Source organism: Gavialis gangeticus, unplaced genomic scaffold (assembly GCF_001723915.1).
Source record: "Gavialis gangeticus isolate Ggan-Ray unplaced genomic scaffold, GavGan_comp1, whole genome shotgun sequence".
Classification (NCBI taxonomy): domain Eukaryota; kingdom Metazoa; phylum Chordata; order Crocodylia; family Gavialidae; genus Gavialis; species Gavialis gangeticus.
This window is the reverse complement of record NW_017729004.1, coordinates 7848197-7859977: the sequence shown is the minus strand read 5'-3', so window position 1 is coordinate 7859977 and position 11781 is coordinate 7848197. Positions and strand designations below refer to the sequence as shown.

General features: G+C 41.8%; 1 protein-coding gene across 4 annotated transcripts in view; it reads left to right on the top strand.

Annotated features, from left to right (window-relative positions):
• The window catches only part of ADCYAP1R1 (ADCYAP receptor type I), a 273151-nt gene extending 264101 nt beyond the window's left edge, over window positions 1–9050 (top strand). For 2 of the 4 annotated variants that reach the window (XM_019508076.1, XM_019508074.1), the window contains 3 exons: window positions 2500–2629; window positions 2837–2878; window positions 5251–9050. In XM_019508076.1, coding sequence (XP_019363621.1) covers window positions 2500–2629; window positions 2837–2878; window positions 5251–5439 — 361 coding nt within the window. In that variant the 3' untranslated portion in view covers window positions 5440–9050. Of the gene's footprint in view, window positions 1–2499; window positions 2630–2836; window positions 2879–5237 lie in introns of all 4 variants that reach the window. The other 2 variants (XM_019508075.1, XM_019508073.1) reach the window with 1 other exon arrangement.
• Window positions 9051–11781: the final 2731 nt, after the last annotated feature.

Genomic DNA, 11781 nt, shown 5'->3' with positions numbered 1-11781 from the left:
TCCAGGAAGACTATGTCCACTGCTACCCCTGCATCTAATGATCTGGTGATCTGATCGTAAAAGGCCACCAGGTTGGTCTGACAGGACCTGCCACTGATGAACCCGTGTTGGTTGCCCCTAAGCATGCAGTCCCCTGCTGGCCCCTCCTGGATGTGTGCCAGAATAATTTTCTTGAACAGCTTGCCTAGGATCGAGGTAAGACTTACTGGCCTATAGTTTCCCGGGTCCTCTTTCCTCCCTTTTTTGAAGATGGGAACTACGTTGGCCCTCTTCCAGTCCTCTGGTACCTCTCCAGAGCACCAGGAGTGGTAATTAATTTACTGTGGCCTAATAGGGTCACATGTACAGAAGCAGAGACTTTTACTATGGAACGAATATGCCAGCTCTGCAGTAAACATCTCATGTAGACATGCCAACTATGGAGTAAACTGGCCACTACAGAGCTTCACCACTAATTGGCAAGGAAGCCATTTTGCATGGCTACTGAGGATGAAGCCGATCACAGGAACAGACACAGGACATATTCCACTTTCCCATGCAGTCCCACTTCTAACTTGACTCACCACTTTAGTGATCGACGAGATAGTAGGGCTGTGTGTCACATGTCTGCTCCATAGGACAGATAATTTACTAGGTAGTAAATGTCTTGTGTCTCTATCCACATCCAGTTTCCCCCAAAAAACTGCACCCAAAACCCCCCAAAGTATTTTTCCAAGTCCTAACTACCTATATATACAGTTGAGAATAGTTTTAGTAGTGCCATCTAGTGATTTCCACTAACATTATTTCAGCTCCCAATGGTAACACACTTCTACATTGCTTTTGCTCTCCCTCTTGATACACTTTCTCCTTAGTTTGCCAGAATTATCTTGTTATTAATGTGAATACTTTACTCCTATTCCCACTCTGCATAATTCCTCTACAACCTTGTTTTACATCCTGTAGATCCTTCAGACCAATGTTTCTAATTAGTCTCCTCCTCTTTTTTTTCCAGTGTTTCTGAGACTTTTCTTATTTCCTAAACTAAAGATATATTCTGAGTCCACAGAAGCAGTGTGCTTTGATCTGAGGTGTTGAGCATCATAAATATGATCCATAGTGCACAAGCACCTTATGAATCCCATGTGCTTATACAGGTAGCTGATGACAAGCACTTTGGCACATTCAAGCTGTGTTCAGGAAAGAGGAATGAGGAACAGGGAAGGGAGGAGAATATAGTTGGGGGGGAAAACCCACTGTCATCAATGAGCCAGTGTCACATTTTTCATTTTGCAATAGGTACAACCATATCAATGATGCATTTGTAGGGGTGAGGAGGAACTCATCTAGAATTTGGCAAGGGCTTCTATCTTTGCTTATTTGCCCCCTTTCCTTCACATCTCATTTTAAGGGAAGTGATCATGTGCATCTATCTAAGTGGTCCCATCTTTCATCTATCTTTCATTCTCCTTCTAGATGGAAATGAAGCTCTAGAGAAGGAGGCATTCATTTTTGCAGCTTATACCCTTTATGGCCAGCTAGGTGTTCATTTGTCTTGAGATTTCTGTGTGTTTACCCCATAAAAACTCAACATATATAACAGCACCGAGAAAAAGAAGTGAAAGATGGTTCCTGATAGTGGCATGCTTCCTCACCAAATGCAGGTGGGAATTGACCTTGACTGAAGTGGGCCTTGATGCATAGGCCTCATGCTGGAGCTGTATGTTAGGGTCACTTTTATCCCTACAGAGTTAACCACTTACTAGTACATCCATTGGTTTCCTATAGTCCTTTTCTAGCCTCATTGGTCCTGCTTTCCTTCTTTATCCATTTAGCATGCAGCAGCACAATTAACAGCAATGGAATTGTATGTGTTTTCCACTAGTATTACTGAGTAGGCTTTTGGGCAGTAAGGTCAGGATTGCATAATGCTACAAGGACCTTTTCTCTCTAAAGATAAGCTGAATGCAAAGATGATTCAAGGCACTGCACTGAAAAAGGCAATTGTCTGGTGGAACTGTTATTGATATGGTGTCGTGTGTGGTGTTGTACATGTCCTGAGTACGAGACAGTCCTGCCTATAAGAACATAGTCAAAATAGTGGAATCACATAGTTAGTATTTCTAATGAGCTGGTTGATACACATCCCTAGACTGCAGCAGGGTAGCATCAGGAAAGCTGAAGAGAATACAGGGGCCGTGTCTACATGGGATGCTTTACTGCACACTAATCTACTGTGCGGTAAAGCATCACTGTCTACATATGCAGGGACTTACTATGCAATAAATTTACTACCTGCACATGCATCGTAGAATGCATATGCAGGTAGTAAATCTACTGAGCAGTAAAGCCAAATAGCATTGATTGCATGTGTAGATGTTCCCAGTAAGTGGGTAGTTAAGGGCTGAGAAGATTTGGGAACGTTGGATGTTTTTCTCGTCCAACAGAACGAGTCTCTCTTCTCAGAGCACAAGATTTGTTGCCAAGATGCGCTCACCTGCTCTCTGTTTGTTGTCACAGGAGGCTGGCTCGCTCCACACTGCTGCTGATCCCCTTGTTTGGAATTCACTACACTGTGTTCGCCTTTTCTCCTGAAAATGTCAGCAAGCGGGAGAGACTTGTGTTTGAACTGGGGCTGGGATCTTTCCAGGTGACTATGCAGTGACTGTTGCTTTTGTTGAGAAGAAAGGTGCATTCATTCTGATTGCTGGGTGTGAATCTCTCTCTGCTGTGTGCTCATTCACCTATAAAACACACTTTACAGACTAGTTTATTTTTATTTTTTTTTGTCTCCAGCTGCTTTCTAACATTTCCTAGAGGATTTAAATTCATAGTCTCTTCTCTTGTATTTGTCCAGGGCTTTGTTGTTGCTGTTCTCTATTGTTTCCTGAACGGGGAGGTAAGACTTTTGATGCTGTATGTTTTCCCCATGTTGTGTTTAGCATGGCATTTTCTTCCCGTCGCACCTTCCACCTTCCATCATACCTCTTAGCTGTAATTCATTATCTACCCCACTCCTTGTTTCTGAGGGCCAAATCTCACAGTGCCTTCAGCAAAACAGGAAGGGAGCGTGGTTTTTTCGATAAAGCGTTGGACTTGAAGTATCCTTGTTGTGGTTCTTTTCCTAATTTTTCAGGGGCTGGAAATCATCTCTTCCTCTGAGAGGAGCATTGGGTATTTATTATGACTGTATTAGGATTTATCCTTATTATGACTGTACTAGGATTTATCTGTAAGCTAGGGCCAATATTAACTTATAAGGCCCTGAATACCTCAAATGCATGTTTTGGGCCTAATTTTATTGTTTATAAAATGCTTTGAGATGCTCGAAGGAAGGAACCACCAACACATAAAGGTTTACTATATATAGCAGGGATTTCTTCTCAGAAAGTAAAGGTTTAGCCAGTATTATGTAAGTATTTTCAGTGATTTGCCATATGCTATTTTTGCAGTTTCTTTCATAATTATGACATTATTTTGGCATATTTTAAAGTACACTTTCTCAATGTTGGACTTTGGCATAGTGAGTGGAGAGATATGAATTGCCTCCATGACTATGGCATTTCTCATTCTTGCTTTTCTGTTACTGTAGCTTTGAACCTATCTTCAAAAGTATTTCTGCTAAGTGTTCCAGATGAGTCCCTGGGATATGAAATCATGGCACTATTTTGTATGAATAAGGAAATAACATTAAAACATGGGACCCAATCCTCAAATAATATAGACTGGCTTTGGACAGTGGCTTGACAGTAATTTATTCCTGCCACCATGATAAGAGGCTTCTTTAGAAAAAAAAAAAAAAAGAACGATATATAAAGAGTTTTTCCAAAGCAATTTTAGATAAGGTTTAGCACATTTTTTATAGAGGCAAACCTACAGTAATCTACATATGTAAAATGTCTTCATAATGTAGTTAGGTGGCATATAAGTATGTTTGCAGATATTATCCATCCACTAAGAAGAAAAAATGTATCTTCATGTGTGTACATGTATATTTGTGTGTGTTTTCTGCAGCATACTTCTAATATTTAGTATTGATGAAGAGCTTTTTGTCTTTTCAATTCTTAAATCATTAGATTAGCAAGAAGACCAGTTGCTAAGCCCAGGATTCAGTTGGGTTCCTTAAGTGTAGGCACCTGAATTCCAAAGAGCGATTCAATGGAGAAAAACTCAGTAACTGCCTGAATTCATTAAGTGCCTCCATGTAGGACTGCAGAGTTCCTGGGGTCTTTGCACTGGAGCTTTGGAGGGCTTTCAGAAGCAATGTAGGTGGTGTGAGGTCAACTCAAGTCAAAGGAAAGTCTTTTGATTGATCTCATTGGCTTTGGGGGAATAATTAATGAATGAATTGCAATTGCAAGGAAGAGCAGTCTGTTGAAGGAAAAGGATGCTAGATCCTAGACTTTTCTTGAGCATGGTGGATTGCTGATTTATAGGTCACTGTTCCAGAAGTGAAAAATAAAATGTCATGGACCATATCACATCTCTGAGGGTGAAGTCCTGGATAAACTGAAGTTAATGGCCAAGCTTCCATTGATTTCCAATGTCCAGGATTTCACAGGCAATACCCATGAAGAGGGCTCATTGCCTGGTGTTATGAAGGAGTTGTTTTTGTGAGCAGTGCTCCATAAGGGTTCACTGTACAGTGTCTTGCCTCTGCTTCCAAATCAGGAGTGGCCAGCCTTTGGCCCATGCTACAAGTGGCACGGGCAGCCTCTGTGTGGCAAATGCCAGATTAGAGAAGAGACAGGCAGCACAGTGACAGATGGAGAAGGAAGGAGAAAGCAGAGCAGCAGGTCAGGCAGGCAGAGCAGAGCAAGAAGCAAAAAGCAAGCGCAGTAAATCAGACTGGCGCTTGGGGAGGGTACGGAGCTAATTTGTGGCATATGTGCCAAAAGGTTAAATCCCACTGTCCTAAAGCATCTAGTACTCACCACTGCTGGGTATGAGGGTCTAGATACCTGACGAGTACTGACCTCACGTCTGTAGAAGTCAATGGGCTTTAGAAGAGTAAGTAGATGTATTGCTATGGTGGTCCCCATGTTTATTAAATATCAAAGATCGTGGCACCGAACACAGATGGAAGGTGAGGTCTGCTCCCATTGCATTTCACCACTAGTCCCAGCTTCTTTGAACCTTAGCTATCACTGAGCTGAGAAATTCAAGGCTGGCCTGAAACGAGTGTTTATTTTGAAAACTTGATGATCTGCCAGCATGTACCCGAGCGGCTAAGTACATAAAAAAATGACCTTTTAAAGTTTCTCCCTAAAGGTGCAATCAGAAATAAAGAGGAAATGGAGGAGCTGGAAAGTCAACCGGTATTTTGCTGTGGATTTCAAACATCGCCATCCCTCTCTGGCGAGCAGCGGAGTGAACGGGGGGACGCAACTCTCCATTCTGAGCAAGAGCAGCTCTCAGATTCGGATGTCCAGCATAAATGCAGAGAATCTAGCGACCTGAGTAACTAAAACACAAGCCGACAGTCCAACCAAAAAACCCGCCCCTTTAAAAAGAAAAGAAAAAAAAATCATAGTTTTGGTGGTGTGGATTTTCTTTTCGTTGTTTTTTTACATTGTTCAAAAGCATGAAATAAAATGCCCCTGACATTTTGCAGAGGAGAGGGGGGGGAACAAAAAAAAAACAAAAAAACCATGATATTTTTTTAATGATCACTGTAAATACATGACTGAGTCCCATCGTTCTTGATGACAACGCTAGGCCATGCCCACCCATCTCTCCATGCTCCTGAGCACCTGCACATAATCCATAGTCGGCCAAAGTGTAACAAGTGATTGCTGTGCTGCCCTTCTGGTTTAAATCTGTGACTGGACGTTGTCATGGTTATCCTGCTTGGTTTCATTCTGTTCTTTTTCCAATCAAGTGCATCTTACCCACACCTCATCCCCATCTTTTGATGTGCAAGACATTTTCAGCGCGCCTTCTTTGAGTCTTAAGCTAGAGTTATAAAGTGTGGGCTGGTGTTGCCGGCAAGTTCAGGAAAGACCCTGGAAATGGATTTCCTGGCTAGGTTTGGTCAGAAGCAGCCAGTGGATTTGATCGTCTGCTGGGGTTAAGCGAGACGACGTAGCGGTCACCATTCGAGAGAGAGGGAAATTCCAGACAGCAAAGGCGAGAGTGAGATCCTCCGGTGCAACTACATGAAACATAGCTGCTGACATTCAGCAGAGGGGACTTCAGGTCACAGAGATGGGGGTCTGTTCTTTTTTCCCCCTCTTCCACCGAATGTTTTAGGGAATGTGTATGTTCTAGGCAAACTGTGAATTTTCTAAAAGGGCCGTACTTTTGAGATATATCTATATTTTTGGAGTGGATTGTTTGGATCTTTGGATAATGTGAAAAGAAAAAAAAAACAAAAGATTTTATTTCTCACGGTAAAGGGCAAAGGTCACTTCCAGTATGTGCACCTCCTCTAGATACCCCAGGAACCCCTGCATCCACGTCCATCCCGTGGCACTGCTTTTGATAGTGGCGTGACACATAAAGTGTGTTGCTGCTGTGACAGAGCTGCTGGAGCCAGTGTTGGGACTCAAATTTGCCAGCACAAGAGGCCCCATGGAGGTCTGGCATGGTGAGTTTTGGAACGTAAATGTCATCAATGTTGGTTGAACTCTTAGGCTGAACAATGGGATGCTCCTAAAAGGAACGGTAGACTTCAGGTGATTGTTCATACATGACAGTTTCTTCTGTCAGTGGATACTATTTTTTTGTTTGTTTGACAATAGATGTCATCAACGCCTTTGCTTAAAAAGAAAAAGTTCTCTCCAACTTTGCCTTGTAGTTAGAGCCAAGACTGGTATCTATCTACTTCAGTCCAATGTCAATGATGTCAATTCTCAAAGAACCTTTATGCAGTGCATAAAGACTTTAAAGACTTTTACTTTTCCTCTTACTTCATTATGGATTTATGAACTGATAAAAACTATATATAAAAACAATATATATATACATATATATGTATGTGTGCGTGTATGTGAGTATTAAAACGCAAATATGACATTTTAAATATGACGGTGTGAGCTCAAGCTAACAACAACCAGGCAAGTCAAAATTAAGGCCAGTCCTCCTTTCTTCATGAAAATATTTGTGCAAAAGAAAGTTATGCACACAAATGTCAGAGTCAGCTAAAATTTTAGCTTTCCTGGGTTTTTTTGTTAGCTTAGGTTAAAACTTTTAACGTCGTTTTAAGTCTAGATTTTTTTTTATTAATAGTTTCCTTGTTTTTAAAAGGAAAACACATCATGTGAACTGATGAGAGAAGTTTTAATAATGACACATAACAATCATATTGTGCTTTTGGGGGCATAGCCTGCTCTCAGTTACAGTGGTGAGCACCTGCAGTGATATCAGTTGTATTAGGGCACCCATACCAAAATCCATTGGGTAAACAGGAGTTCACAGTAAGTGAATAGCTGAAGGATCATCCCTTATAAGACATTATCACCTCTGTAAGGGTTGAAATCACCCTTCTACAGAGAACCAGCAAAGGGTCTATTTTCCACTTAAGCTGATTTTGAGGTCGTAAGTTGGTCTTGCACAATTCATAAATCTATTGGCAGCCCTCAGTATTAAGCTGACCCTTCCTGAGAGAAGAATTTGGCCTTCTCTGTTGCAGGCACTGTGCAAAAATGACACAAGTATTTTTACCTGATAGATTGGAATTTCCTCTCTCATTAGATGCCACAACTGGCTATTTTAGTGAGTTTCCCAATAACTCACATACTCATTACAGGAGAGGGGCACTGAAGATGGGAAGGTTAAATTCAGATCTCTTGGGTAAATGCATACTTATAATTTTTTTTTTTAAAGAAAATGATCTAATATTAAAGGAAGAGATGAGATTTAGTTTTGTATTTTCTGTAATATGGGCTTTCACAAGGTTAATACTGACCATAGTGTATGTGTCTGATTTAAGAAATACATGGATGATGAAAAAAGGCATTTTTTGCATGAATGACCACTGGCCTGTTTGCAATTCTCGATTGGTTACAAATTTCAGAAACAACCGTTTAACCATTGCCTCTGGGTGGAAAACGTTTTGTGCCACGTTTCAGTCCAGAGCAAAAATTCTCTTCTTGGCCATCCTAAAATCCTCTTCAATTTGAGTTGGTGGGTCTCAGTCCAGTGCCGTGTGGACAAGTGTCCATATCACAGAATCCCCCCTCTACAGTGGCACATATGGGAAGCCAGATCCTCAGCTGATGTCAATTGGGCATAACATCGCCAGTGTCCGTGATACCATGCCAATTTAAACAGGGGAGGATCTGGCTTTATTGCTTTTTTATTTTATTTTATTTTATTTTATTTTATTTTATTTTTTGTTGGCAGTCTCACCAAGAGAAGCCAAATGAGACTGAACTCGCCTTGGGATTCCTAGAGCCCAGGCTCAGGAGCAAGGCCAGTTGATGGGACATTGCATTGGAAGCTTGTGCTGTTTCTGTATATGCTGTATTTGTTCAGTGGCAGGAGAGAGGACTTTAGTCTTCAAGATTGTCAATACAATACCTTTCACCAGCACTGAATTTATTAGAACAAATTATAGAGCTCTATATTTAATATGTAGTATATTCTATAAACTACACCCAAACCCCTTCTCCTAGGGTTTTCTACTGGAAGTGCTGACACACTCATATAGTCTGGCATTCACCTGGCCACTCTAACACTCAGTGTTACTTGAAAGATCATACTTCAAGTGTATATAGTTACTTAAACAAGGACTCTAATGCCATTGTGTAGAGTATGCTCTTGGATATCTTTATGTTGAATGTACGCTGAAGATGCTGGATTTGTATAGTCACCACTTCTAGTGGCCATCGTTTCTAAATGTCAGGATGGAAGGAACCAAAAGACAGACATGCTTCAAAGTGTGTGTAAATATCTATTTGAGCGTAACAGTGCTTGGGGGGAGGAGGGGGGTTGTATTTTTTTTTCTCACTGTGAAGTATATTTTGGCATTAGAAAGTATATGTTATTAAAAGGTAATTAAAAAAAAAGTGTGTGCTGCTCCCTGAGCCATTTTTACACCGTACCTATCAAATGTTTCCCATCCAGTTGCCTGCCTTCCTCCCTCCCTTCCTTCCTACCTTCCTTGATTTTGTAAATATAACAGATCTTATGTCCTGTAGCCTTTGTGAGCATGCCCTGCAATGGGGATTGGTGACCGAGTGTGGAAAGGGTTCAAGAGGTGTCTTAAAATCCCGAAGTGGAAAGTCCCTTTTAAAAAGTAGGGGGGTGAAATTCAGTTGTGCTGGACACCTACACCTGCTTTTAATCTCAGCTGGTGTTGTGGGTGCTTCTTGATGCTAAAAAATCAAGCCTTGGCTTAGTGACAAAGCAAGGTCCTTTGGTGTCCTTGGCAGAGCAGAGTGGTGGTGGGGATTGGAGATGTTATGCCAGCTACTTGCAAGCTGAAGGTGGGATCTTACCTGCCATGGCCATGTTTTCACCTACCATGGCCAGCTTTCAGCTGGGGGAACAGGCTCACCACTGCACCTGCCCAGTGCTACAGTCTCCTCGGGGACTGGCAGTCTGGATCCACCCCTGCTAAATCAGCACCCACCCCAAAATACACTACCAGCACTTAGATACTTAAGTAAAAGTGACGCAAATTTCAGAGGCACTAAGAAAGAAATGGCAGGGTGTTTTCCCCAACATCGGTACTCACCGTTGAAAATGTGGGTTTAAGATTTCAGCATAATTTCAGCAATATTCAGGAAGGGCTTTTCTTTTGGAAGTCTCCAGTGGTTTAGTAGAAGTAGCCTTGCTACTGGTCTCCTCCTAGCAGGAGAATAATTCAGAAGTGGTTACTGTATAAAATCTGAGAGAAAGCTTGGCTTCTTTCATCAGGTGTCTCAGAAAAGCTTATGCATCTGTGATGCAGTTAGTCTAGAAGGTGAAAACCTACCCTACCTTCTGTATGAAAGCTGTGAGCTGAAAACTTCCTGATGAAGAAAGTATCCCGGCATGTTACAGCATCAAGCATGCAATGCCGTTACTAGCCGCTTACGGGCTGTTCTTTTCAAAGGGAACCAGCTCTGAAAGGCGCTCACGGGAGAGGGTCTCAGCAGCATCCCAAGCCCTAATACTGTAGATCATTTGTAGCTGCAACCCACCCAGAAAGCCTGACCCCCCAAAGAAACCAGAGTCAGCTGTTTCATTTTTCTTCTATGAGGGTTTTTCTGTGGAGGGGGTATAATGAGCAGGCTAGGGTTTCACCTGGGAGATCCAAGCCATGGTCCCCGGGCAGAAGGGCATCAGGTCCTCTTGGATGCAACCAATTAAAACTGTAATTCTTGCTCTGTATTTTGGAAGATATTCCTAGAGTGCCACTATTGCTGACCTTTATGGTAACAGGGCTAGGTTCCTCAAGTATCTCCTAGGACTGGCAAGCTATTGACAGTCCAGGGTGGAGGTGAGCATAGAGCACAGCAGCGAAATTAATGTTGAGTTGTGTTTTTAACTACAGCTATCTGCGTAGATCTTCAAATGAGTAGCTATGTGATCTATGTCTATCTGCTGCAAAGCAGTAAATACCAATATACAGGAAACGGACTGAAATCGTACAAATGACACTGTCTGGACCTTACTGAGACCCTTGTGCCTGAAGACTGCTTTTTCTGGAAAGTGGAATATAGCTGGGCTGTTCGTGCCTCTGGAATAGTATCTGCGCTCCAGGGATGTAGGTTGGAGTAGCTTTACTCACACTAGGCATGGCAGAGTTGCACCTTATAGACTAACTCAGAGATTCATAAGCTTTCAAAAGCCACAGCTCACTTCTTCAGATGCTAGGAAAGGCCTTTTAGGGAGCAGGCATTCAAACAGACTGATTTAAATATAAAGGATAGGGAAGGGTGGAGGAAAGGAGAAGCGCACTGCTTAGAGAGGGAAAGGTGGATTGAAGAGAAAAACAGCAGTAAACCCAAAGGGGCATGGCTTTTAAAAGCTAATCTAAGTAATGGGATAAGAATCCAGAGCCTCTGTTTAGCTCACACTTAACACAATCCAGTAGGTGGATTTTTTAATTTTTTTTTTTTAAGTTCAAGTTGGATGTTAGAGCATTGTTGTGTAAGGACAGGTACTCTGACGTCTGCAATCAAATGTCCAGGGAGGTTACAGGTTCTGCCCTAGGCTTGTGTGTCTTTCTGGGCTTGATATTCATTCTTTCTTAGATGAAGAGATTGTCCAGTTTGTTCAATGTAGACAGCACAGGGTCGCTGTGAGCAGTTGATGGTTTATGCGACTTTGGTAAAGGATAAGATGAATGAACCCCAAAGATGTCATACTGTTGCTGTATACCTGTGTCCCCTGCAATTGTTGTCTACTAATTTTATATTTTGAGTTTTAGCTACTGAAGGAGCATTACTAATATGTTTGGTGGGGCTTACTTTATATGCAAATGGTGTTTCATACCACGCTGGCTTGGCCTACTTTCTTGATGTCATTGGGGGACTCCTTATATGAAAAGTTGCACAATCAGGACTATGGATTGTTTTAAATCCACATTTTAAAGATGCAGCCTATCAAATGAAATAGTTGCAAGGAAATTACCTGCTTTCTATGTTATTCTACAATAGAAATATACCAACAATGGATGGAATTATACCTTCATGGGCACATTAACAGCTTCAATGGGAAGTTGCATCACAGAGATTGAAAAAATTAACCAGTTACCCCAAACAAAACAAAGCAATAAAGACTGTACAAATGTTTGGCAGAAATGCAAGCTGTACAGGCCACATCCTCAGCTGTTAAAAGGCAGTGGGTGTGTCTACATGTGTAGTTACA